The sequence below is a fragment of the Cotesia typhae genome, unplaced genomic scaffold (assembly GCF_013202065.1).
Source record: "Cotesia typhae breed Kobodo isofemale line unplaced genomic scaffold, CoteBio_Ctyphae contig_11, whole genome shotgun sequence".
Classification (NCBI taxonomy): Eukaryota; Metazoa; Arthropoda; class Insecta; order Hymenoptera; family Braconidae; genus Cotesia; species Cotesia typhae.
In genome coordinates this window covers 3,258,966-3,286,185 of record NW_027423711.1, presented here as the reverse complement: position 1 = coordinate 3,286,185, position 27,220 = coordinate 3,258,966, and the positions used below count along the sequence as shown (strand labels likewise).

Here is a 27,220-nt window from a genome sequence, read left to right as displayed (position 1 = left end):
ATAGGTTTGAATTTATCACATTTGATTTATTGAATAATTAAATAAGTTCTCAGTATTTAATTTTTAATAAAGTAAACTTTTGATTTAAATATTTATCATTTTATTTTATTTAAACTATTGTGAGATGCACGGTAAAAAATTTTGCGTCATTGTTTTGAAAAACTTTGTGTTAAATATTTAACACTTTTATGTGTAAATTTAACATTTATTTTTTTTTAATGAACACAAAAAAAGTGTTAAATATTTAACATAAAAATTTTTAACATAAAATTTTTTGACGCAGAATTTTTTACTGTATTTATTATTAGTGTATTTAAATTAGTTTAATTTGATCTGTTAATTAAATTATTGATAATTGTTAATGTCTTTATATATAATTAAATTGTAATTATTGTAACACAGAAAGAAAAATTTCTTGACTGAAAAACAAAATTCTTGGCTCAAGAAAATTTTCGGGTGCCTGAAGGAAGACCGATCAAGAGCAACAGGCTCTTTTTTGGAGCAACAGGCTGAATTTTCTGAAAACAAGAAAATTTTTTTTTGACTTAAATAAATTTTTTTGGATCAAGATAAAAAAAATTTTTTTTCGCTCAAAAAAATAAGTAGAAAGAAAAATAGTACCTGAGCAAGCTGTAAAATGAAATTTCCTTAAAAAGAAGAACCGACTAATTATAAAATATTTACTTTTTATTTTTTACAGACAAATCGTACCAATTCAAAAATAAAATTTAAAAAAGTCCTCCCTTCAAGAATAACCTGGTATAGGTCAAACAAAATGATAAGACTGACGTAAAAAGTCAAAGGACTACCTATACTGGGTCGAGAATATTAAAAAAAAACTTATTAGACTTGGGAATATGTGCACTTTGTACTTTAGCAGACAGACTCATCTGGATTTCTTGTGGGTTAGTAAGTACATTAACATGAATAAAAAGTACATCTCTGCTTTGCTATTAGCTTCCATCTCTTAAAAATTTTTTATAATTTTTCTCTCGCTTCTCGATTCTCCGATAGATCGGGAAACGATGGGCTATTAGCGCCGCGTGTGAAAGGGAAAGCTAGCGGTCGGCAACATGACGACGGAGATGAGGAGAATGAAGAGGAGGAGGAGAACGAGGAAGAGGAGGAGGAGGAGGAGGAGGAGGAGGACGACGACGACGATCGACCTGGTCTCCCGAGAGACTCTCTCCTCAGCACGTAACGTCACGATGAATCCTTGGTTGTCTTTATACCACCTTCTGGGTTCGTCCATGTGTCTTATACTTTTGGCATCGTGCACTAAGCGTGCAAACGATTCGTTAACATCGTTAATCATTATCTAAATGCTTACGTACGTATATATTAAGTTTTTATACCAAGCAAGGGGTTAAAACTTAGCAGAGTTTAAAAGTGATAAAAATTTTTTTATTATTTCAAAAAATCATTTTTTTGAAAAAATTTAAAACCAAAAATTTTTTTTACTTTTACTTGTCAAACTTTAAACCTTTGAAATCAAATTTAACGAGAATAAATAAAAAAAATATATATATTTTACAGGATAAGAGGATAAAAAAAGATTCATGGTCTTTATTAAATTCCGATGAGAATAACATCAACATTGAACCGATCGAAATTCATTCAAGACGACGAACAATCAAAAATAAATTTTCAATTAATTTATTAATGTGCTATGATGACGTATCAGGTCGAATATATACCTAGTTAGTTAAATTGCGCGAGCGCGACCGACTTATAGTCGAACCCGTGAACCAGAAATTATTCAGGATGAAAATGGATAGCAAAGAGGATAACGGCCTGGGATATCAAATACCTACTTTCTCCAGCAATACTTTGTGTTCGTTATTAACATTGTATATCTTTTCCATTTCTGCGTAAATAAACGAAGAACGTACGAGGAAAAAATCATAAACAAACATAAAAAAAAAGGGAAAGACACATACGCTTAATGCGACCTTTCGTTATTACAGTAAAAATCTCATTGAACTATCAATCGCTGCTACTATACTAATACAACCAATTACTTGATTAGGTAAGTAACTTCATTACACCCCTGTCAGAATACGATGCCTTCATGTGTCATCTGTCACGCATATTGCAAGCTATAATCGCACCTGCGTCTCGGTAACATCATCTTGGGCTTGCTACACACTTACTAGTATACTATTAGTATACAGTTGAGAGACGGAAGTTATTGCGATTGCCATCTCAGAGTAACCGAGAATCCACAATTGTGAGTATATCTATGGATACGGATAATTAAAGACCGACAAAGTTAAACATTGTATATTTTATTTATATATATATATATATATATATATATATATATATATATATATATATATATATATATATATATATATATATATATTATGGTAAGTGAATGGCTTTTTCTTATTGGTTGCATGAGTAGTCCACGAAGAATTGATTAATTATTTATATGTAATTTCGCTAATCTCCGTGGGACACACGAATACTGTTACATTAAATACTAATAAGTGTATAAATAATTTTTTAATTTTTTTTTCTAGGTGGTGGATAAAAATCAGCCCCTAAAATTTATTTATTTAGATGGAAAAAGCTCCTTTATCTAATCATCAATGAAGGAGAGACAGTGAATATAATAGACTCTGAAACACACATACACAGTAAATAATTTTGCGACATTGCGTTAAAAAATTATGTGTTAAATATTTAACACTTTTTGTGTTAAATTTTAACACAAAAAGTGTTAAAAATTTTAACACAATAAATGTTAAATTTTAATAAAAAACTGTTCAAATTTTTAACAGTGTTAAAAATTGTTAAAAAAGTGTTAAAAATTTTAACACAAAAAGTGTTAAAAAATTTAACACGTGTTAAAAATTTTAACACAATAAATGTTAAATTTTAATACAAAGTGTTAAAAAATTTTAACACTTAAAATTTTTAACAGTGTTAAAAGTTATTAAAAAAGTGTTAAAATTTTTAACACAAAATTTTTTGACACATTGACGCAAAATTTTTTACTGTGCACGTTTAAATATCGAAGTGGGTTTTATTGTAGACGCTCGCACCTCTCAGGTACGCTTACACCAGGAGCAGCTTAAGCAGGAGGTGAAGGGCCAGGCTGAGAGAGTAGGAGTGGGTGAGCCGACCCCTGACCCCGTGGGTGCGGGGACCTTGCAGTGGAGTAGTATGCCTACTACAGCATAACATAACATAGCGGATACAAATGCACGAGATTGGAGACGGTGAATAGCGGCGCACGACGACTACGACCATACGACTAAGACGATTTAGACGGCGTATATAGCGGTATAAACTACTAGCTTAGCGCACAAGTCGCGGCTACGGCGACGCGACTCGCCCGCCGCCTTTCACTTTGAGAAGACGCGAGTTGAGAAAACAACTGCTGAGGGAGAATAACCAAGATTTTTAGTGAGAGAAAAAGAGAAAAAGAGAGGGTAAGAAAAGAGAGAAAGATAAAAATAGGTAAAGACAGTCTCGTGTGGTCTATGGGGAGTGCCTTTTGCCTACCTGCAGCTATTATCATATTATAGTAAATCTCGCGCTGTGCGCGCAGCCGCCGCGGGGCCAATTTCATTCCCACACCGTGGTACTAAGTTTCTTGTGTATTTACTCCTCTCACGCGACGTCTTCTCTCGCGATTATCATCATTATCATTATGATTACGATGACGAAGACCAAGACATCATTTTCAATATGAATAAACTAAGGATAAAAAATCCCTCCATTAAGTTAAATGGACACTCTATTCCATTAATTGCTATCTCAGCTAACGATTATGATGTTAATGATTATATCCAAGATGATGATACCTGCCAGATAAGTGGACAAAAGTGAAAATTTTATCACTTGTACAATTAACACTCGTTTTAAATTCTAACAAGTAACAACTCCACGAACTAGCAGATTTTAAAGTTAAGTAGATTAAACCTGATTTAGAAATCAGCAGACACTTGACCATTTTTGTGGTTTTAATTTAAAAATAAAGTAATTATTTATAAGTGGGGCCTACTATTTTAATTTTAATTTTTTTGAACGAAAAATTTTTTTTTTAATTTTGAAAAATACATAAAAAAATGAACAATTAAAAAAAATTGATTTTTTTTATACTTTTCAAAAAAAAAATATCAAAAAAAGAATAAAATATAAATTTTATTCAAAAATATAAGAGCCAAAATTTTTTCCAATTTTTGAAGGCAAAAAAATTATAGAAATATTAATTTTTTTATATTTTCAATATCACCAACATAAATCCGCCGTAAAAACAGACAAAATAAAAAAAAATAAAAAAATGTTAATTTTTCATCAAAAATACGTTTGACCCAACTTGTAAATAATTATCAAAAATAAATAAAAATTTCTTCACGCAGAGTTAAGTTTTTTTTACAATAATTTATTTGGTAAAAAAATTGTCAGATGTCTGTTAATTTGAATATCGAAATAAAATAGTTATTTATTTATTATGTATATTAAACAAATAAATAAAAGATGAATTGATGTATTTACTCAATAATTATAATTTACAGTTACGCTGTTGGTGCAATGTAATTTAGATAAATAATCCATTTATATTTATATAAAATATAAATTAAAGCCTAAAGAATCGATGTTGGTTTTATTGGAGCGTTAAAGAAGACAAGGATTACGTGTACTACAGTTGAGAGCGACGCATTCGAGGTGAGAGGTAACAGTCAAGTCGTGGTTCATCGGCTGGTAGTAGTTGGATCGTATATATCCAGATGCTGTTAAGTATGCAGATTGCAGGTACGAATAGTCACAGCCAAGTCAAGACGACAACTACTCCACGACCTGAATGCTTTACCTCTGCTAGTTTTCTGTTTCTTCTTATTCTTATGTATCTTACGTACACGTAAATGTGTGCGCAAATTTACTGTGTACGTATATACAGATATATATTATCTGTTACCCTCTAAACCTGTACGGAAATCTCAACAAGTCATGCCATACATCATAGTAACCTCGTGGTTTGCTCTCTGGCTTCTGCAAACGATCCAACATCCAACGATCGTAAATGTTTAAATCTACAAAAGAATCAGAGACACCTATCTAATAAGATAAGCTTACGAAGCATGCAAACGCCGCAAGTCGTGCTCTTACACTACTACTACTACTACTACTACTACTACTACTGTTACTATTACTCCTGCTACTATTACTTACGAGTGAATACTGATGCGAATACGAATGCCCAGAGCTGTTAGTGCGACGTATAATTATCATCTCCCAAGGGCCTATCCCACGCTATTCCATTCCACTCAAGTGGGACACCGACGATTTCTGCGCGTGAACGATTAGAGTTAGATCTAACTCTTTTTCTCTCTCTTTTCGTCAAGATCTTTAGCTCTTTGTTTTCACTTGTGCTCCAGTATCAAAAGCTACCACACATGTCGCATTACTAATGCCAAAAGGGCGCATCTCAGTATTTACGCGCTTTCTGCCGAGCCAAAAGGGTGTATAAAAAAATTTTTTTCCCTCCAAACAATTTAAAAATGTTTATAAAATTCACACAAAAAAAAAGTTTCACTTGAGCCAAGAAAATTTTTTTCTTTCTAATTATTTTCTAGAGCGAAAAAAAATTTTTTTTTTTTTTGACTAGAAATTTCACTTTTTCCTACAAAATTAATTCTCTTGCTTTAATTTTTACTATTTTTAAAAAATTCAGAAATGTCCAAAAAAATTGAAAAAAATGTATCATTTTTTCGGACAGTCATAATTTAATAAAAAAGAAGTAGATTAGAATTTTTTTTTTTTTTTTTTAAGAGCCAAAAAGGCGTTTAAAAAATTTTTTTTATACACTTTCTTTACAGATCTAAATGTTATAAACATTTTTCGGTTAATTGGAGGGAAAAAAAATTTTTTTACACGCCCTTTTGGCTCTACAGAGCCAAAAAGGCATAGATGTTGAGATGCGCCCTTTTGGCATTAGTAACGCGACATAATCATTGATTCAGAAATTTTCCAAAGAAGATAAGAGTGTCTGATAGTTATCTGATACTAACTACTGACATTAATAAAATGAATAAAATTATTTGCTAGAAGAGCTTATTTTAAAGTATTCTTAATTATAATTAATAATTAAAAAAAATTATAATTTCCAATCGCCTAAATCAGTTGAAAATACCACCAGATAATAAATTTCTGTAATAAATATTTTTAAAATGCCATAGGACCTACTTAAACAATTTCAATGAATATAATTTTCAGGATAATTATAATTTTTTTGAAATATATATACCATTACGTCATAGAATAAATGGATTGTATTGTTCATATAAAACAGCCATGACTCGATCGATAAATTAAAAAGTTAAAACGAAGCAAAAGACTTCCTGGTGAGGTAGAGATGAACTCGGTTTACTATGCACATTGAGCGTATCAACCATTACTTGATACTCTCGCTTAGATTTGTCGGCACTCACTATCACTACTACAATAACAATACAATACTGCATAGTGCAGCTTAGCTGAAAGGAACGGGTTAAAAAATGAAGAAAGAGAAACAATAGAAGTGTGGGCGCAGCATCCCGCGAACCCTAACCCGAGGTGATCCCATATTCCGTTCTCTCTGGTAAAATATATACACACATATGTATAGATATATATATATATATATAAATATATATATACTCACCTCAAGGCACCAGCATCTTATTCGGTTCTTCAATTCCCCTCGCTCTCCGACGGCCTCCTGGGATATACTCGTGCACCATCAAACAGCGTACCGGGGAATACATATCTAGGAATACAGATATACATATTAGTATTTATACTATGTAACATAGAGAGTACAGAGTAGTACCTATAGAGCCTCCTCGAGGGCTTGTAGCCTATTGCCATGGCCTCACCTCTCGTCGTCGTTTGTAACCTGCACCTTTCAGATATTTCTCTCGCTCCACCGCAGCGGAGTGCCAGGTTGTTGTGAAATTGCACGAGGAGTCTTAGTTTTTATCGTCACTGCATAGTAAGCAAGCAACCATCAAATACTCTATTAACTATTAAGTATTATAAATAAAAAAAAAAAATAAAAGAAAAGAGATAAGATGTGCATGTAGACATTCAGCCCCGGTGGTTGAAGACCTGCTCGACCCCGTTGCTGTTACTAATTCCAGCAATACTTATTTTATTATTATTCTTCTTGCTGCTGCTGCTGTTATATTTGCCGCATTTTGCACAGGGTTATCGGCAACGACGTTCACCATGATGTTCACGGCGATCTTCATAAATAATTGTCACTCAGACTTGCTGACAACGAAGGCCGTCTGTTCAATTCTCTTATCTGCTCTCCAGTGACTTAATTCTAAAAAACAAAAAATAATTTATATTTATATAAAAGACTTTGTAGATGTGAGCTCTCAGATTCATTCTACCTATTACATATCCCTACTTAAATTAACTAGTGAGTATATGCTTTTTAAAAATAAAAATTAATAACACAAACGTATATTTATTCATGTATATGAGATATAAATTCATACGTCGATTGAATCCCGGTTCGACGGGTTTTCGATTAATATATATCCCATGCATATATATAAATAAATCTGTGTAATTTATGGTGTGGCTTTCGCCTGCAGGGAAAGTAATTCGGCTAGCCTACCTCGCAAGCGCTTTTTATATCTAGTCATCCTAGTCGATGGGTTTACCAAACAGTTTAATACTGCTTACAATTCAACAATGATACATTGAAAAATCATATTATTGAGATGCTGATTTTATTATTATTATTATTATTATTATTGTTATTTAATAAAGAGAGATAGTTGTTGTTTTCAGTCTATAGATACCCGATCCAATTTTTAAAGAATGCTTAATTTTTATTATTACTAGAAAATCAAACGCGCTTCTGTCAAAATGTTTATTGTCGACAATTTAATTATTCAATAATTTTACTTATTAATATTTAACCGTTGCTATAGTAACCATTGCGATGGTAATTATTGGTATAGTAACCGTTGCCAAAGTGGTCACCTCTAAATTAAAATACATGATGATAGTCTTGAAGATAGTCAAAAGTCGAAACTCGCAAAAAACGGGCCGCGATTCATAATTGGTTAAAATTTAGGCACGCGCGCGCAGCGCTCTATTCAAATTTCTAGTATATTTGGATTAGAATTTAATTTGCGCGTGCCTGACTATAGACTTTGCATATATTTTCATGCTTTGATATATTTGACCAATCACGTTACGAATAGTTTGCTTAACCAATCAAATCACGAATAAATTGTTTTCACATACATTTCATCTTAATTTTTTATTAAGGACTAAAAAATCGAACGCGCTTTTATCAAAATATTTATTTATCGACAATTTTATTAATCAATATTCAATATATTTACAAATTTTAATCATTGATATTTATCCGTTACCATAGTAACAGTTGCTACGGTAACCGTTGCCAAAGTGGTCACCATAGCAACGAAAAACAACAACAATGAAAACGTCTTATCAAATTCTATCACCACAATATTTTTTTAGAAAATGCAGAAAAATGTTTTTATTTAGTGTAAAATTTTTCGGTAAACGAAAAAATAATTTATACAGCGCAGACCAGGACTTGAACCTGGATTTTTTTGGTTACGCGCCAAATGCTCTACCAATTCTAACAAAATTAGTCACAAAAATATTAATAGCTGTATTTTTCTGATGGTATTAGATTTCATACCGAAAAAATATTGTAATGACAGAATAATAAAAAAAATTAAAACAACTATCTCTCTTTATAAACTAAAAGCACCAATCTTCGATTCATATATTGAACACATTATTATTATTATTTTTTTTTTATAGAATGCAAAGGATCAAAAGTTATATACTTACTAAATGGGATTGTAGAGCATTGATATTGCTGTTGTTGTTAGATGTCTTCTGATGAAGAGGAGGCGTTATCGCCGTTGGCACAGAGGAATGAGCTATGTCTAGGCGCACCTCATATTCATTCGTAGAAGCTCTTTTACTATTTTATTCTCTAGTTGCAAGGCTGAGAGAGTATATAAAAGAGTGAGAGGATTAGGGAAAGAGAGAGAGAGAGAGGAAGAGGGAAAGGAAAAGAATGAAAAATAAAACACCGGGTGAGAGCGGTAGATTGACCCGTTGGCGAAGGAGCGAGGATGATCGCGATAACGAAACAATCGAACGAGCCCTCTTGCAAGCCAACGAACGAACCCGCACCGCCCTGAATCTTTGAACGCTCGATGATGTCGTATTACGACATCACCACTGAGCACTTAGCTACGTGAGATAACGCGCTCTCTTCGAGGTGCATGACGTTCATTCTCCTGTACAGTGTACTTTCCTCCTAGTCAAGCCCGCAGTCTGCCGCTTTTTCTTCTCTCTTACAGACACGGGGTGCGTGCCACACGGAATAATGATTTCGTCATCACGATGTCGTGGTGAATATATCCTCGTATACCTCAGGAGTTTTGTCTAATGCGTTCCCGTTGGTGTTCGTGTATGCCCGAGCTGAAAAGAATCGGCATGGTATCGAGTCATTACTTTATACTTGGAGCACGGTGCCAGAGTGCAAGTTACTTGCCAGTAAAATCCTAGAAAGATGCGCGCACGCTCTCGAGACTCGCTCTCGAGTCATAGGTACTGAGCAAGTACCGAGCGCAAAGGTCGTTTCTCTACTTCACCATACATTTACCATAGAGATTAATACACTTACGTATATGCGCTCACTTGCATACAAATACTAAAAAAATATATATATATATATATATATATATATATATATATATATATATATATATATATATATATATATATATATATATATATATATATATATATATACATATACTCTGATGACGATGATGGTAAAGAAGCCTCTTCCGTGCTGTACAACGCCAAGAGGTCACGACGATGCCGACGGCAGTCAGAGAATCACTTCTTGCTTCACTTCTCCTCCTGGGTCACCTCGTATATGTTCTTCGTAGTCTCAATATTCCTTTCAAGTTTTCTTCTGTCTATACTTTAATATATCCCCACACTTGGTGACTTTGTGGTGTGGAAATAGTTTTTATCTGGCAAAAATATTTACATTTACTTGTAACAACGATGATAATCCATGTTTTAAACTAACTAAGCTTTGGCTGATTAAATTAACGTCACTGACAGTTAAATTTTATTATTTATAGACATCTATTACTTTTTTAATAGATGTATATATTTTTACTTATAGTTATACTTATATTACAAATACTTAAATATATAAATCCTCATTTTATCAAATATCTTTTAATACTAATTAATGTCTTTAAGTATTTATTTTTATTAAAACTTACTCGTTTAAAACTTTTATATTCAAAGACGTATTAAATCATAATAATTAATGTAATAGTATTAATAATTGTGAAAATTTATATTTTACTTATTATATAATTTATAACTACTCTTAATTTTCTAAGAAAGAAACAAATTGCGTAAGTTTGTTTAGCTGACTTTCTGCAAGGGAAGCTTGGACTGGTGTTTGTTCTTTATCTATTTTACAAGGTCTCACTGTGGTGTCGTCGAGAATCCATCCACGTTCCGATGCTGACAATTTTGCTTGTTCCAATGACAAGCCTGTCATTGATGCAAGTAATGTCAGGTTAACAGACGAGTAAGCTTCAGAGATAAGTGACATAGCTCTTTCACGAACATTTTCTGTTAATTAAACAATAAATAATATTTTAATTATTAAATAATTAAATAATGTATTTAATTGGATATGGTTCATTTTATTTATTACGGCAGTCATTTTTATTAATTAAGGGGATAGCCACTGTGAAATTTAAAAAAAAATTTTTTTTTGTAAAAAAAAATTTTTTTTTTTTTTTTTAATTTTGATTACAAATGACATTAAATTTAACAGTCAATTGATTTTTTTTTAATTTTTTTTAACAAATAAATTTGTTTCGAAAAATTATTTTTAAAAAATTACATTTTTAATTTTATAAAATTTCTACATCTCAATTTTTAAAAAATTTTTTTTGCCATAATTTGTTTGTTAAAAAAATTCTTAAAACTATAAAATATCTGCTAAATTAATTTTCATAGATTACAACGCAGTTTCATTTTTTTTTTGTTAATCCGTTTTTGAATTAGAGATGAAACCGTGGTGGGGAAAATTTTTTTGATACTCCAAAAAAATGTAAATAACTTTGTAACAACATGATATTTTTTAATAAAAATTTAGGAGAATAATCTTTAATGTATTCTTTATAAATAAAAAAAAACCCGATCCCCAAATTCTTTTATTATCCCAGTCAAAAAAATTCCCGAAAATCTCCTATTTTTTCATCTTCACAGTGGCTATCTTCCTTAAAGTATTTATTAATTTTTTGATATTTGTATTAAGTTTTTAATTTAACATTAAAATTTTTAATTATTTATTTATTTGTAAACACACAATACTAAAGTTAGCCGACGTTTTTAATTTTAATTTTTTTTTTTTTCATTAATTAAATTATAACAAAAAAAAAATTTTTTAAAAATGTGTAATTTTTTAAATTTTCTACATGTGAAATTTTTTCTTTTAATTTTTTTTAATAATTTTTCAATAAAATAAATTATTAAAATTTTTAAATTTCGACTAACTTAATTTTGATTGTAAACAGATAGGCTCCTGATAATGTCAGAGTAAAACTAACAAAACGTCGCATATTAAAATATAATAAATAAAAAATAATACTGAAGTTAGCAGTCAGCTGTTAATTTAAAAGTTTTTTTAATAAATCAATTACAATGAAAAAATGCTTCTAAAAATTTTCACTTGTAATTTTTATTAATTTCCACATGAGAAACTTTTCTATTAATTTTTTTCTTTAATAATTGCATTATTATAAAATTTAAAAATAATTTTTAATGTCTGCCAACTTCAGTGTCATAATAAAAACCATCATTTTAGTCTACAACATCCTGATTTTAATAAATTAATTAATTTTATAAAATGACATTTAGCATGTATTATTTACCTTTCAAGGCAAGCATTATACCACTGACTTCATCAGTCCATTCAATGTCTAAAGCTGTATGAACAGCTGGCCAGTCTCTCTGCCACATTCGTTGTCCGACAATCCAAATCTGCTGAAGCTCAGTCTTGTTGTTTTTAATACTCGCTGGTATTCTTTTCCATAAATATTTAGCATTGCATAGATCATTTTGATAAAGATAAACAGCTAATAATTGAGCATAAGTTTGTGGTGAGGCACAACCATTAGGCGCCTGAAAAAAAAAATATTGCCAGTTAATTTATTAAACTTACAATGTTTATCACTATCAACAACGATTTATAATTAATTAGTTAATGAATAATTATGACTTAATATGTCATCAAGCTTGTAATAAATAATTTAATGTTATGTGTTTTAGAAAGTAATATATAAAATAACCGGTCAAATATAACCTATAATATTGCGAAATACAATACTTACTTCTAACTCAGATTTTTCAAGCTCATAAACTAAAGTTTCTACTTCGTTTAATACCATAGTTATAAATTTATTTATCTTCAATGTTTTAATATTTTAATAAATAGTTGAGAGTATTTTTATTTTTGAGATTGCTTGCTGCAAATGCCATTAAATAACACACCACAGTCAGACAAAACATAGGACATATGATACTGACACATAGAAATTAATTTTTACATAAAGGCTAGTTTTTATACACACACTGTCGGCGGAACAAAAGAAAAAATGGTTTTTTTTTATGACACTGAAGTTAGCAGACGTCTGAAAATTTTATGAGAATTAATTTAGCAGATGATAATTAACTTAAAAAAAATTTATTTTAATAAATAAATTATGGCAAAAAATTGACGTTTAGAAAATTAAAAAAGTAAAAATAATGCAATTTTTCGGAGCAAATTTTTTTATTAAAAAAAAAAATAAAAAAATTATAATGGTGACAGTTAACTTTAATGACATGAAAATTTTTGATTCTTTTTTACTAATTAAATTACAACTAAAAAAATATTTCTAAAAAATTACAATTATAGTTTTTCAAGTTTTTTACAGGTAAAATTTTTTTTAAATTTAATCAATAATTAGCTTTATAATTAATAACAATAATGTCGGCCGACATCTAAAAATTTTTAGAATTTTTTTTATTGAAAAAAACATTACAAAAAAATTTTATTTGTAAAAAATTTAATAAACTGTAAGTGCAATTTAAAAAAAAAATTTTTTAGTTTAAATTTAATAAATTAATCAAAATCAAGAAATTAAAAATTTTTAGAATTTTTTTTTACTGAAAAGATTATTACAAAATAGTTAAAAATATTTTATTTATAAAAAACTTGATAAACTGTGAGTACAATTTTTAAAAAATATTTTTTAGTTCTCGTTTATTGATATAAAAAAATAAAAAAATTAAAAACGTCGGCTAACTTTAATGATATAATTTTTTTCATGATAATTTAATTTCTATAAAATTATAAAAAAGTTTCTAATGTCATTCAATTTCAGTGTCACCTAATTTCAGTATGCGAATACTATAATACAATAAAAGAGAGAAATACAATTTATTATTAATTTTTAATTTTAACGCTGCGTGATTTTGCTTAAAAATTTAAATTTCATCTATTAAAAAAAAAAAAAAAAAAAATCGTGTGATATATATGAGTTTTTTAATTACCTTATCCATAAAAAAAAATAATTTTCAACATAAAATAAAAGGCATTATTAATTAAAAAAAAAATTCAATTATTATTGTTAATTATTTAATTTATTTGTTAATCGAAGATATAACTTTTCTTTTAATTAACTAATATTTATCTTTGCTCGATTAAAAAAAAGATTTAGAACGACCTCGTGTTAAATATCCATAAAAGAAAAAATCTGAAAGATTTAGTGGTAGTCAATAGCATTTTTCGTCGTTCTAAATCTTTTTTTTAATTCAGATAATCACACATAGTACATTGATATTAATATTTTCAAATGTATCATATAAATAATAAATATTGTGAATGAAATGGAAAAATGTGTAATTATAAATGCATATACATATATCTATGATTAAATCAATTAAAATGAATAATTTTATATAAATACATGGAAAGAGAAAACATGAGAAAGAGAGAAAAAGAGAGAGAGAGAGAGAAATGAATCAAGATATTTTAAAAATAAAATTTATTGCATATTTTGACGCCTACTACGAGCAGCTCGCTGTTTATCAAATCTCAATTCCATTTCTTCTAAAACTCGTGGTGTGTAACGAACTACTAGTTTAACAGAACTTTGAGCTTGTTTAAGTAATTCAACCGCTCTTTCATGGTTTTCACCTTCAACACACTAGAAAAATAATTATAAAAAATGTGTTATTAATTTATAATTTACTATGTTCAGTAATTAATATTAAATGGATATAATTAATTTATGACTTACAACTCCATTGACAGAGAGTAATTGATCACCACGTTTTAATCCACCGTGTCTATCAGCAACACCTCCAGGAATAATTCTTGATATATAAATAGGTGAATTTTGTTCTTTACCACCCATCACATTGAAACCAAGACCTTCCTCAGTTTTTGGAAGTTCTACAACTCGTGGATGAGCATGTCCTTCACTTGCTGCAAATGCGGCTACTGTTGCTTTTGCAGTAGCTGATGCTCTTACATCTTGTGACCCCTAGAAAAAATTATTTCCATTTATTAATTAATTATTTGACTAAGATTAAGGCTTTTAAATATTTAATACTTTAGTTTTCTGAGTAAAAAAAAAATAATAATAATAATTATTATTATTATTATTAATAATAATCAAAAAATACATAAAGTATTACAGAGTGTGTAAAAAAATTAAGTAATGATATATAACACAAAAAAATTAAATAATGAGATATAACATTTATATAAAAAATAATTTCAAATTTGAATTGATCTCAAAACTAATTCATATTAAATTCATTTTGAATCAAATTTTTTTTTGTACAGGTAGAACTATATTTTTATACTATCTTCGTATAATCATAAGGAATTCGTCCGGAATTCATATTTATATTAAAATATGATTTCTACATGATATTCAGCGGATCATCTGCGGAATTCCGCAACTTTTTTTAACCATTTAGTTATTTTTAACTTAATAAATTTTTTAAAGCCGGATAACATTTTTAAATTGTTTGGTAGCCTATTGTAAAATTTCATCGCAAAATAGCTAGCACTCTTACACGAAATATTTTTTGCAATGTATTTTTAAAAATAATAAAATGAAAAATTTTTTTTGTACATGCTCAGACATATTCATATTTTTTTCCATTTGGTAGGAATTTAATTAAATAGTCTACTAATAAAAAAAATTAAATTAAAAAAAAAAAAAAAAATATTTACCTGAATATCAACAGTTTCATAAACATGTTCGTAAACTTCTCTCACAGCATTTAGAAAATCACTCTGCAGTACTTTTTGTAAAGCTGCTAATTTTGTACTTGGCACTTCACCACCTATTTTAATAATAAATCACTGTAGTTAGCATAATAATACTAAAAAAATCAATAATAAACATCTAGTAGTCACAATAATAATTAAATAAAACAGTAATAACAAAAATAAATAAATACATACTTTTTTGAAGTTTATCCAATAATTCTATTGCACGATCTACATCTAAAATCAAATAATACTTACTGAAAACATGTAAATATTTTTATTTATTGTTAATACACATAATTAAAAATCATAAAACAAATATAAAATAGAAACTAAGTAATTGGAGCAAAAAATACTTCCTTACCATTTTTTAATGTCAAAGTTTCAGTTACTGCTGCCATTATATTTATAATACTCAATAAAAATAACTAGTAATAATTTTTATTTCTAAAATATTATTATATTTAAATTTTCAAGGTGTGGCGAGTGAAATAGATCAAAAAGTGATTTTAGATGACAGTTTTTTTTCCATCAGTACTCTTGTGAAAAAATATCGCCATTTTTTATGTTGTGTATCATCGCCAGAGACCACTACTTGTTTATTCTATTATGGTACATTCACGGATCAAGGTAAATCATTAGCGCATGTGTAAAAAATTTAAAATTCCGTTACATTTAAAGTTTGTAAAATATATTAGCTTAAATAGAATATCAGCCGAAAAACAATTTTGTAAATTATAAAACATGACATTAAAATTAACTGTCGCTTGACAATTTTTTAATTTTCTTTAACAAAAAAATTATTTTTAAAAAATTGCATTTTTAATTTATTAAAATTTCTACAAGTCCATTTTTTTAATAATTTTTTTTTGCTTTAATTTATTTATTAAAGAAAATTAAAACAATTGGGTGCTTTAGGTTTTTCCTCTATTCAACATTATATTTTTCGAAATTTTAAAATTTGTAAAATTAATTATTTTAAATTACATTTTTTATTAACTTTCCAAGTTCTAGTAATTTATTAATTCGGAATGTTGTCAGTCTGACTAGTTAGCTGCAACCCGCGCATGTCCCTTTCAATAATTAATTATAAAATGTAATTTAAAAAAAAATTTATTGATTTTAAATTAATGATAAGTCTAGGTGATTTATAATTTACAAGCCTTTAATAATTATATATTGAAAATTACTAAATATATTTTCATATAAATGGATATTAATTTTACTTATAAATTTACCGACACTTACAATAAAAGAATTAATATTATTACATTTAAAATTACTTAACTTCTTATCGTCAATTTTCGAGTATAAAAATAACGGATATTTAATATACTTTATAAATTAATTAGCGAATAAAGCACAGTTAAGAAGCTACTTCTTCAGTAGCTCCCTCGAATTCCAATTTAACTTGACATTCTTCGGGAAGTCCTTCAACATCAACTTCTGATTCAGTTGCATTCAACATGTTTAGTGTTACTTCAGCTGATGTGTTCATTAATCCTTGATTAGTTGTAGCACTAGGTTGTTTTTTTATTTGAATATTTTGTTGAGCCGGTTGTCTATTTGCTATAGGTACACCCGCTTCTTCAAACACTTTTTTTTTCAAGCCTGTTTTTATTTGCGATCTGAAATAAATCCAACAAAAGTTTTATTTTAATTATGATTTATTTCTGACGTAGAAAATTGAATGATGCTACGCATTCATTAAGACACTAATCTTATACGATTTTCAAGTAAATTCGACATAGGAATAAATTCTATTCTTTTATCTTGGTGTATAAATTTAATTTTATAAATTAAGATAAAAGACCCAATTTATTGACACTGGCCTAGTTGTTTATGATATTAAATTTAGCAGTCACTTTTTTAATTTTTTTTAACAAACAAATTTGTTCTAAAAAATTATTTCAAAAAAATAGAAATTTTAATTTGTAAAAATTTTTTTTGCCATAATTTATTTATTAAAAAAATTTTTTAAATTATAAAATACCTGCTTAATTAATTTTCCTTAGTTTTTCGACACTTGCAATTTTATTTTAATTAAAAAAAATTAAATATTTTCAAAAAATCAATTATCTTAAAATTTATAACTTAAAAATTATATTTATTAATTTATTAGTTAATTTTTTTTTTTTTTTTTTTTTTAATATAAAATTGCAAGTGTCAATAACTGGGTCTTTTACTTTATTAACTAAATCAAAATTATATCACAAGAGTTAACGATCATATTTTATTTTCTTATTAAATTTACCAACTTACACCGTTCGCCCTTTGATGTGATCACTTATTTTGTGTAAATCTTCGCTGAATGTCTTAACTGAGTGACGAAGCATTTCAATTTCCTCGTCAGTCCATTTACTGTGTTAAAATAATTAAAGATTTAATATAATTTATAATTATTCAAATATCCCGCCAAAATAATAGCGCGAGGCGTCCAATATGGCGTCAATGTATCCTCAAACAACATGTACCCAAACAAATTTTATTTACATGTAATAAATGATAAATAACGCTTTTTTTTTAAATAAATTATATCATAAAAAACATACCCAGCTGGCGAGTCAGTTGTAGGATGCAACTGCATTGTCAGTTCACCAAGTTTGTTAAAAGCTGCACCGGCAGCGGTGAATATTTCACCAACCTAAACAAATAAACTTATAACATTAAAGTTAGTTGACATTTCTAATATTTTGATTTTTTTTTTAATAATTAAATTATAAAAAAAAAACTATTTTAAAAAAATTACATGTGTAATTTTTTCTTTTATTTTTTTTTAAATAATTTTTCAATAAAAAAAAGTTCTAAAAATTTTTAGATGTCGGCTAACTTAATTTCCATAATTAAAATGTAATATTTAAAGATCTAAATCTTTAGCGAATAATTTATAAGCTTAAGTAAATTTATTTAAATGAAAAAAAGATCTTTAAATTATAATAAAATAAATAAATAAAAATGTAAACATAACCTTACCTTTCTACCACTATTGACATCCATTGTTACTCAGTAGAAAACACAAAATAGTGTAAGCAAGAATTTTAGGCGGGATTCGGATGTATGACACGTGACTAACAATGGTGTGTGACAAAATGGTGGTAGGTAACAGTGGGGCATTTTAGAGAGTGGGAATAAGGCCCGGAAGTGGACCCCAAATGCAGGTAATTTATGTATTACAATATTTATTTACTCACCTTACTTGCTGAATTCATGGCTATTGTGTAGCTTTCTTACTGCAAGTTTGGTGACGAAGCATACTCTCCGCATCCACATATATATTACACTAAATTAGTTGTACGCTTCTGCCCTCTCGTGTCGCCTTTATAACCTAATTATTCGTGAAAATGAAGTTAGCCGACATTTCAAATTTTTAGAATTTTTTTTTCTGAATAAATTTCACTTAAGAAATGAAAAAAAAAATTGTCACGTGTAAAAAACTGTAAGTGCAATTTTTTATAAATATCATTTTAGTTGTAATTTAATTAATAAAAAGAAAATTAAAAATTTTTAGACGTCTGCTAACTTCATGACATTAAAGTCAGCTGTCACTTGACAATTTTTTAATTTTCTTTAACAAAATAATTTGTTCTAAAAAATTGCATTTTTAATTTATTAAAATTTCTACAAGTCCATTTTTTTTTGCTATAATTTATTTGTTAAAAAAAAATTAAAACAATTGTGAAGTGACAGCTAAATTTAATGTCATAATTATTCTTGTTCTTGTTTAATGCGGATTCTCTTTCTCTAACTGTGTGTTCTTTCGTAATTTTTTTTTTTATTAATGAATACACCTACATATGCAACACATTAATACAAGTATAAGTATACAAGCACATCTTTATACAGATGTACATTAATTATATATGTACATCAATTGTTTATCTATTTCTTTTCGAACGATACTAAATAAATATATTTAGATATCATCTATCAACTATGCAACGCTTATTACAAAATATATATAACTAGTACAAAAATTGGGAAAGATGAATGTGACAATAATTAAACAATTAATGTTGTCTAATCTATTAGAGTAGTATCGAGGTCAATGATTGAGGACAATTAATGTTGTGTGTACTTCAATTTTAGGCTTAAGAAGAAAACTTCTTAATGAAATTAAAATTAGCCAACGCTTAATAATTTTAGATTTTTTTTATCAATTAAATTAGAAAAAAAAGGTTTTTTTTACAAAATTGCATGCATAATTTTTAATGATATTAAAGTTAGCTGTTACTTGACAATTATTTAATTTTTTTAAACAAATAAATTTTTACCAAAAAATTATTTTAATGAAATTGCATTTGTAGTTTTTTAAAGTTTTTAAATGTCAATTTTTTTTATAAAATTTTTTTTGCTATAATTTATTTGTTACAAAAATTCTCAACTATCTGCTAAGTTAATTTTCATTAATTTTTAAAACTTTCTGCATGTGAAATTTTTTCAATTAATTTTTTTAATAAAAATAATTCTAAAAATTTGAAAAATTTGAAAAACTGTGCAACTTTAAAAAAATATTTTTTTGTTCCAATTTTTCCAATAAAAAAAAAATTTAAAAACGTCGGCTAACTTTAGTATTATATTTCGATAGCTTTTTTGCCTTCAAAAGTTGGAAAAAATTTTAGCTTTCATCTTTTTGGATAAAATTTCTATTTTATCTTTTTTTGATATATTTTTTTTTAAGTACATAAAAAAACAAGCAATTAAAAAAAAAGTTTAATATCACAATTTTCTAAAAAATTTATAAATTTGTTAAAATTCTGATAATCAATTTTTTTTTTTTAATTTGTTTATTTTTTTATGAATTTATAAAAAAAAATACGTCAATCAAATCAAATAAAAATTTCATTGTTATTATTAAAAAAATACAATATAATTTATTTTCTACAAAAAAAAAAAAAACAGTATTTTGATCACTATTTATTTGTAAAAAAAAAACAAAAAAATGAATTGAATTAATTTCTCTTGAAGATTAGAATTTTTCTACCCCAAGTGTTGTCTTCACTGATGGCAATCCTCTGGAGATTACATTTTTTCGTACAAATATCCACGATATGTTTGTCCATATCGCCAGTTAATTTTAATGAGTTTATTAACTTAAAATCTTGTTCCCCAGAACGTCTCAATCTTCTCGAAGCATTACGGTAACACTTCCAAGTCTGCGGTTCAATAACGAGCATTTGTGTATAAGAGCAAATGTCTTCTAAGAATTTAACAAGACCCTCATCGCCGTGATTTAAATGAATCCACATTGTAACAGAGAAACAAAATATGACATCGAATTTATTTTTCTGAAATTTTTTTAAATAAGTTTCAATGATATCATCTCTATTTTGAGATAACACAAAATCAAGACATTCAAAAGTTATTGACTGTGGGTACGTATTATTTTCACGTGCACGTTCTATTAAAATTGGATCGAGGTCAATACCCAGTAAACTTATATCTGTATTTACAGTAAGATTATCTTGAAGAAATTTACGCAATTGAATCGTAAGTTCCTGTAATCAAAATACAAACGGAATATTATAATAAAATATATATTTATGATTTCAGATAAAAAAAATAAATGAAAGAAAAAAAGCGAGACATTGTGAGACCTTGAAGATAAATCAGAGGCTGCAAAAAGAGGGTTCTTTATTTATAGACAAGATTAATTCACAGACGGCATGTTTCAAAAATTAAAAAAAAAAAAAAAGGGACCGTCGTCATCGGAATCGTTGTCGTTGTCTCATAAACTGGGTCTGCGGTGTAGTAAAACACCCAAGAAGAAAGAAGGGCTCCTATCCTATCTTCTATCCAACATAACATCCAGTAAAATAATCTGGGCTCTATTTTTATACGACACGGCTGTAAGTGGTAACAGACACATTACATACCAGTCAGTCAGTCAGTCATTTAGCTGAGGATGTGGCGCTGGATATGGCGCGTGCGTATGCTATATTGAGTTAAGAAAGAAAGAAATGAAAGGAAATAAGTAAACTGAGAATGAGTAAATGACTAATTCATGTCTAATCTAAATTTAGTAAAAAGAGTAGTACGTTGTTTTAATGCTGTAGTATAAATGAAGTCAGGATGCAGCGTGCTTGGTACAACCCAGCCTCTTCCGTCCGGTATACAAATATACATGTATATGTATATATAATGTATATATAACTCAACTAACAGCCTAATGATGACGAGACTGATTCTCTACTTTACTTTATATCCTCCATAATACTCAGTATCCTCAACTCACCCCGGCATTGCAGCCGACATCAAGCCCGGTGTATTTCCCGTCCGGAGATAACCACAGCCCCTGCGGAAGTTGACAAATACGCTCGCTCGCTGGATGAAACTTGTAATAATTGATGAAGTTTCCATGCCGACTTGCACCTGGATCACCAGTCTGAGTCCCAGCATCACTTTCATTATTATCTTTCATCTCAGGTTTGATTGAAGAAAAAAATATGACCTACAATTAATATGAATCAATACAATAAATCATAGAATGCTGATTAAGGAGGTATTCTGGTCTAGAAGCATGAATTTCAGGTAATTTTTTGAAGTGCCGTAAAAAAAAGGCACTCAATATTTTTACCATCCATTTTTTTATGCTATTGATTAAGGAGGTACTGTGCAAAATTACTTTTCTTACAATATTCATCAATTTTTTAATACGAGCACTTTTAAGTGTCCTCTATACGAATAAATTTTTTTAATAGTCCTTGCGGTGATAATTTTCGAAATATTAGCAATTAAAAATCATACATCTAACATGTATTCCTTATCCTGATCATAGTTAGAGTGAACATTTTATTGAATAACAACCATACTTTTCTTAGGATTTTTTTAAAAAACTGAGAATATTTAATTGAAGTTATAACAAGTATTTTTTATCAAAAATATCATAAACGAGCGGTATTTATTTTTTTATAAAAAATCTTTGAAGTTAGCGACTTTCGATATTTTACGTGAGTGGAAGTAAGTGAGCGATAATCTGTCAAGAGAGACAGCACTAGTGCGTGAGAAAGAAACCAATAGCCATAGCCTATTGGTGTCTTTATTTGCCGCAGTACCTCCTTATTAACATTATAAGAATACAGAACAAAATTAAAAAATTAAAAAAATTACCATCTGATGAAGTGGGGGGAGTCTCAAAAAATTGGGACGTGACCATACCCTCGATTTCAACCCTCCTAGCCATCTGAAATAAAAAAATAAAAAAGATTATTAATCTAGAGTAATGTTGCTTTGGCTGGAACTACGGTCATCCCCAAATTTCAATTTTTATTATTTTTAAAAAATTCAAAAAAGTAGTAAAAAAAATATTTTTTTTTTTTCAGACAGTCGCTATTTTGTGAAAATTTTTTTTTCAACTTTTTCATAGTTCCAGCCATAGCGACATTACTCTAGATTAATAATATATATATTTTTTTTTATTTCAGATTGATAGGAGGCTTGGAATTGCTAATTTATTGAATTTTCAACTTTTTTTTATTTTTTTCTGTATTTTTTTAATGTTCATAAATAACATAAAAAAATGGATAGTAAAAATATTGATTCCCTTTTTTATGGCTCTTCAAAAAATTACCTGAAATTCATGCTTCTAGACCAGAATCCCCCCTCAACAATAAAAATTGCAGAAATATACCAATGAAGCAACTCAGCTATGCCAGATGTAATACCAGTCCAAGCAGAAGGCAGAAACAGAGGCCTAAGATGCTAAGAGACTCAATAAAATATGTGAGCTGGCAACCGGTGCTGCTGTCTACCGAGAGACGCGGTAAATTTATTATTGCAACATACCTACGTCGACCCTCAATTGTGACGGACCCATGTAGTCTAGAGGCTAGAGTTCTCAACTTATTGCTTGAGTTGCTGCTTGTATTATACAAAGCCAAATGGCCGATCAGACCTTGCCTTAAACGAGACCTATACTAATAGAACACTGAACCGCAAGTCTGGTGATGCAGAGTATGGTTACACGTACCTGCGGTGGGAGAGAGATTTGCCAACAGCGGAAGGATCGCAGATCGGGATAATTCGCGACTGTCCACGACCTAGATTGCCGCCGTGTACTGGCCTTCTACGTTGGTCCTTGGGGTCATGGTGGGCTCTAGAAATCACCGCTAATATACCTTCAGAGTGACTTTATACGAAGTCCATAGACAATGACCTGGTGATGCTTAAAAAACGGATCTGTATCCTATTTTATTTGGATTTGGTTCCTTTTAACGGTTCGTCCTGACGCAGGTCTAGCTATTTAACATTCATATCATACTCTTCACGCTTTTTATTCATTTTTATAAAAATATAAAATTATAAATGAAATAATTAGAGAAAAAAAAATCTATGAAAAAAAATTTATACATTTTAATATTTCTTCAGGTATGAAATTGTTTGAACCACGAGAGCACGCGTGTCTACATGTGAGTCTACTGAATACGGTGTGTAATCAGAGAGAAGAACCAGAAAACCAAGGCAGGTGTTGGACACACCGGTCCTCACTTCTTACTTTTCTTCTTATATTACAAAATGCATCGGCTAAAGACGTGGCAATGCTTTGATGTGATGCGAGTGTGCCGCGCCTTGATGCTTTCTTTAGTTCTCTTCATCGGAGTTTTATACCATTATACTATACCATAACATTTCATTTCTTTACAGCCACTTTACTCTCTCTTTCTAGCTGACAGATGGGAAGCAATGTGATGCTACGCAGCTTCAACCACTACAAAGATAACGAGCAAGTCTTTGGTAAAAAAGCGTGCACGCCAGACTGTTAATAACTTGGAAAAGCTTGACAAATATTTAATTTCCTCATTCTTGTATTAACACTAAATTGAGTTGCTCAAGCAAGTATTTATCAGGAAAATTATTTATGAAAATTTTCCTTGATAATTTAATCTACATATTTTATCATGTGATAATAAATTTGTCACGTTGCAAATTTTTTTTTAATTTATACGAAGAAGAAATATTGAATTTCTAAATTTTTTAATTTTTTAATATTTAATTTTTTTTTTAAATATTTTTTTTACTCCTTTTTTTGATTTTTTCGAATTTTTTAAAAATAGTAAAAATTTAAATTTAGGGATGACCGAAGTTCCCGCCAAAGCAACATTACTCTAGATTAATAATCTTTTTTATTTTTTTATTTTAGATTGCTAGGAGGGTTGAAATCGAGGGTATGGTCACGTCCCAATTTTTTGAGACTCCCCCCATTTCATCAGATGGTAATTTTTTTAATTTTCAAATTTTTTAATTTTTTAATTTTGTTCTGTATTCTTATAATGTTAATAAGGAGGTACTGCGGCAAATAAAGACACCAATAGGCTATGGCTATTGGTTTCTTTCTCACGCAATAGTGCTGTCTCTCTTGACAGACTATCGCTCACTTACTTCCACTCACGTAAAATATCGAAAGTCGCTAACTTCAAAGATTTTTATAAAAAAATAAATACCGCTCGTTTATGATATTTTTGATAAAAATACTTGTTATAACTTCAATTAAATATTCTCAGTTTTTAAAAAATCCTAAGAAAAGTATGGTTGTTATTCAATAAAATGTTCACTCTAACTATGATCAGGATAAGGAATACATGTTAGATGTATGATTTTTAATTGCTAATATTTCGAAAATTATCACCGCAAGGACTATTAAAAAAATTTATTCGTATAGAGGACACTTAAAAGTGCTCGTATTAAAAAATTGATGAATATTGTAAGAAAAGTAATTTTGCACAGTACCTCCTTAATCAATAGCATAAAAAAATGGATGGTAAAAATATTGAGTGCCTTTTTTTTACGGCACTTCAAAAAATTACCTGAAATTCATGCTTCTAGACCAGAATACCTCCTTAATCAGCATTCTATGATTTATTGTATTGATTCATATTAATTGTAGGTCATATTTTTTTCTTCAATCAAACCTGAGATGAAAGATAATAATGAAAGTGATGCTGGGACTCAGACTGGTGATCCAGGTGCAAGTCGGCATGGAAACTTCATCAATTATTACAAGTTTCATCCAGCGATAATGTAAGTACACAGTACCTCTTTCATAAAGCAAAATTTTAATTTTTCATAGTTTATGAGCCACGGCAGTCACATCGTGACTGCAAGGTTACTAGTATATGTATATAGACATATTAAATAAAAAGGATGTCGTCTTTAAAAAATTATTATATTCCGGAAGTCACGTGTTGTATCCGCTACCGACTATTCACTTTGGTAAGCCAAAGTTTCCTATTGTCACTGCATCCGCTGTCGTTCGATATGTCAAAAAGAGGAAACCCAATGAATTGTCTCCATCATCACCACCGAAATCCGTTATATTAAACTTAAACGACTATTTGAATGTATTTCAATGACAACCAAAGCATCCGGACCTCCGATATGGCAGAAAAAAAAATAAATAACATTTTATTTTTTCACTATTCACTAAAGTGAATTGAATATATACCTGCAAAAAGTAAAAATGTATAAATATAAATGACAGGATATTTATAAATATATATTATAGTATGTAGATAGTAAACATTAACGGTAAATATGACGTTGATTTTGCTACCTTACAGCTTGTTACTTACGTGTATTTATATTACCGAGCTGTAGAATATACATAGATATTGACCATGGACTCATAAAAGAAGGTTGCCGTCGCAGTTGAGTAAATTAACAATTGAAATTATTCGTTAAAATACGTCTAATAAAATTAGAGGACATCGAAAATTCGAGGACAAAGAGATTACAGGATTTAAACTATTCACGGACAATGGTTGAGGTTTCTAGACCCGTATGTACCTGCTAGGAGTAATCAAATCTTTTACGCTCAGTTTGAATTTAAAATGCTACGGCAATAAAAATATAAAAGTAAAAGTTTTACTAATCCGGAAAGGATGAGAGTTAAAAAACAAATCATCAAAGCCCGCTCCCGGAAGTTTATTAGTTTGAACTAAACTTAGACGTCTTTGCCTACAATATATTACCATTTCCTATCTTCTCTTCTTCTTCGTCTTCTTCTCTTGTTACTCATTGTACCTGGAAAATTGTAATATAAGTAAACGACGATCCAAGACAGCTGTGTAATCTAAAAATATTTACCCTTCTCTGCTTTAGTTTCAATATACGGTTGAAATTTATTTTATTCTAAAATAAATATTATTTAGAATTTTGATTATAGTTTCAAAATTCATATTTAAAATTAATTTCAAAATTTTGCTTTATTAAATAATGATTTTTGTTAAATTGCACTGTACTTTTTTTACTATTGATATTTTTTAAGATATAAGCTCATCTTCATGTTACACTCATCGAGACCTTTCATTTGAGTACCCACATGATATTTTTCATATATTTTATATATATATAGTATTTGTGAAATATATAAATATATAAAATATATGAAAAAATTGATGTGGGTACTTAAATGAAAGGTCTCGATGAGGATAATATCACTGTGAGTTTATATCTTTAAAAATATCATTAGTTGACAAGATACATTGTCATTTCTTAATTATTGACATTTTTTAAGATACAAACTCATTCCGATGTTACACTCATCGAGACCTTTCATTTGAGTACCCACATGATATTTTTCATATATTTTATATATATATATATATATATATATATATATATATATATATATATATATATATATATATATATATATATATATATATATATATATATATATGGTATTTGTGAAATATATAAATATATAAAATATATAAAATATATGAAAAAATATGTGGGTACTTAAATGAAAGGTCTCGATGAGTGTAACATCGGGATGAGCTTATATCTTTAAAAATCGTAATAGTTCACGAGATACAAGGTAATTTCTTAATTATGTATCTAGAA

General features: G+C 28.6%; 5 protein-coding genes and 1 long non-coding RNA gene across 12 annotated transcripts in view; all 6 read right to left on the bottom strand.

Annotated features, from left to right (window-relative positions):
- Positions 1 to 10,135, bottom strand: part of Hr38 (Hormone receptor-like in 38) — a 38,778-nt gene extending 28,643 nt beyond the window's left edge. The window contains exons 1-5 of one of the 2 annotated variants that reach the window (XM_074238591.1): positions 9,827 to 10,135; positions 9,692 to 9,718; positions 8,845 to 9,486; positions 6,827 to 7,324; positions 6,659 to 6,763 (exon numbers count right to left, since the gene is read on the bottom strand). Coding sequence is in view for 1 of the 2 variants with exons in the window: in XM_074238584.1 (XP_074094685.1) it covers positions 3,517 to 3,583 (67 nt within the window). In the remaining variant the exon portion in view is untranslated. Of the gene's footprint in view, positions 1 to 3,516; positions 4,053 to 6,658; positions 6,764 to 6,826; positions 7,325 to 8,844; positions 9,487 to 9,691; positions 9,719 to 9,826 lie in introns of those variants that run through there. The other variant, XM_074238584.1, reaches the window with a different exon arrangement.
- Positions 10,136 to 10,273: 138 nt separating this feature from the next.
- On the bottom strand, positions 10,274 to 12,618 carry Csn8 (COP9 signalosome subunit 8). Its single transcript, XM_074238601.1, has 3 exons — positions 12,441 to 12,618; positions 11,982 to 12,231; positions 10,274 to 10,671 (listed from the first exon to the last, which is right to left on the bottom strand). Exons 1-3 carry the CDS (start codon positions 12,495 to 12,497, stop codon positions 10,421 to 10,423), a joined length of 558 nt encoding a protein of 185 aa, XP_074094702.1. The 5' UTR covers positions 12,498 to 12,618; the 3' UTR covers positions 10,274 to 10,420.
- Positions 12,619 to 13,712: 1,094 nt separating this feature from the next.
- Veli (L27 and PDZ_signaling domain-containing protein veli) lies at positions 13,713 to 15,949 on the bottom strand. The gene is made up of 5 exons (XM_074244937.1): positions 15,744 to 15,949; positions 15,575 to 15,616; positions 15,341 to 15,453; positions 14,394 to 14,639; positions 13,713 to 14,300 (listed from the first exon to the last, which is right to left on the bottom strand). The coding sequence occupies exons 1-5, from the start codon at positions 15,778 to 15,780 to the stop codon at positions 14,139 to 14,141; spliced, it is 600 nt and encodes a 199-aa protein (XP_074101038.1). The 5' UTR covers positions 15,781 to 15,949; the 3' UTR covers positions 13,713 to 14,138.
- A 602-nt stretch (positions 15,950 to 16,551) lies between these two features.
- LOC141528737 (BPTF-associated chromatin complex component 1) lies at positions 16,552 to 18,709 on the bottom strand. Of its 3 annotated transcripts, none has more exons than XM_074244954.1 (4): positions 18,571 to 18,709; positions 17,932 to 18,023; positions 17,642 to 17,740; positions 16,552 to 17,007 (listed from the first exon to the last, which is right to left on the bottom strand). In XM_074244954.1, the coding sequence occupies exons 1-4, from the start codon at positions 18,586 to 18,588 to the stop codon at positions 16,746 to 16,748; spliced, it is 471 nt and encodes a 156-aa protein (XP_074101055.1). In that variant the 5' UTR covers positions 18,589 to 18,709; the 3' UTR covers positions 16,552 to 16,745. The 3 variants fall into 3 exon arrangements, with proteins under 3 accessions (XP_074101055.1, XP_074101061.1, XP_074101046.1); XM_074244960.1 differs by lacking the exon at positions 18,571 to 18,709 and adding an exon at positions 18,353 to 18,564 and having other exon boundaries at positions 17,932 to 18,036; XM_074244945.1 differs by lacking the exon at positions 18,571 to 18,709 and adding an exon at positions 18,353 to 18,564.
- A 1,578-nt stretch (positions 18,710 to 20,287) lies between these two features.
- On the bottom strand, positions 20,288 to 25,286 carry LOC141528710 (putative RNA methyltransferase CG11342). 4 transcript variants are annotated; one of them, XM_074244912.1, is made up of 5 exons: positions 23,726 to 24,492; positions 22,947 to 23,614; positions 22,487 to 22,559; positions 21,612 to 21,827; positions 20,288 to 20,874 (listed from the first exon to the last, which is right to left on the bottom strand). In XM_074244912.1, exons 2-5 carry the CDS (start codon positions 22,955 to 22,957, stop codon positions 20,329 to 20,331), a joined length of 846 nt encoding a protein of 281 aa, XP_074101013.1. In that variant the 5' UTR covers positions 22,958 to 23,614; positions 23,726 to 24,492; the 3' UTR covers positions 20,288 to 20,328. The 4 variants fall into 4 exon arrangements, with proteins under 4 accessions (XP_074101013.1, XP_074101004.1, XP_074101018.1 ...); XM_074244903.1 differs by lacking the exons at positions 22,947 to 23,614; positions 23,726 to 24,492 and adding an exon at positions 25,180 to 25,286; XM_074244917.1 differs by lacking the exon at positions 23,726 to 24,492 and having other exon boundaries at positions 23,162 to 23,590.
- Positions 25,287 to 25,678: 392 nt separating this feature from the next.
- On the bottom strand, positions 25,679 to 26,813 carry LOC141528790 (uncharacterized). Its single transcript, XR_012479471.1, has 3 exons — positions 26,459 to 26,813; positions 25,945 to 26,395; positions 25,679 to 25,817 (listed from the first exon to the last, which is right to left on the bottom strand). It is a non-coding gene; the product is annotated as an uncharacterized LOC141528790 (long non-coding RNA).
- Positions 26,814 to 27,220: the final 407 nt, after the last annotated feature.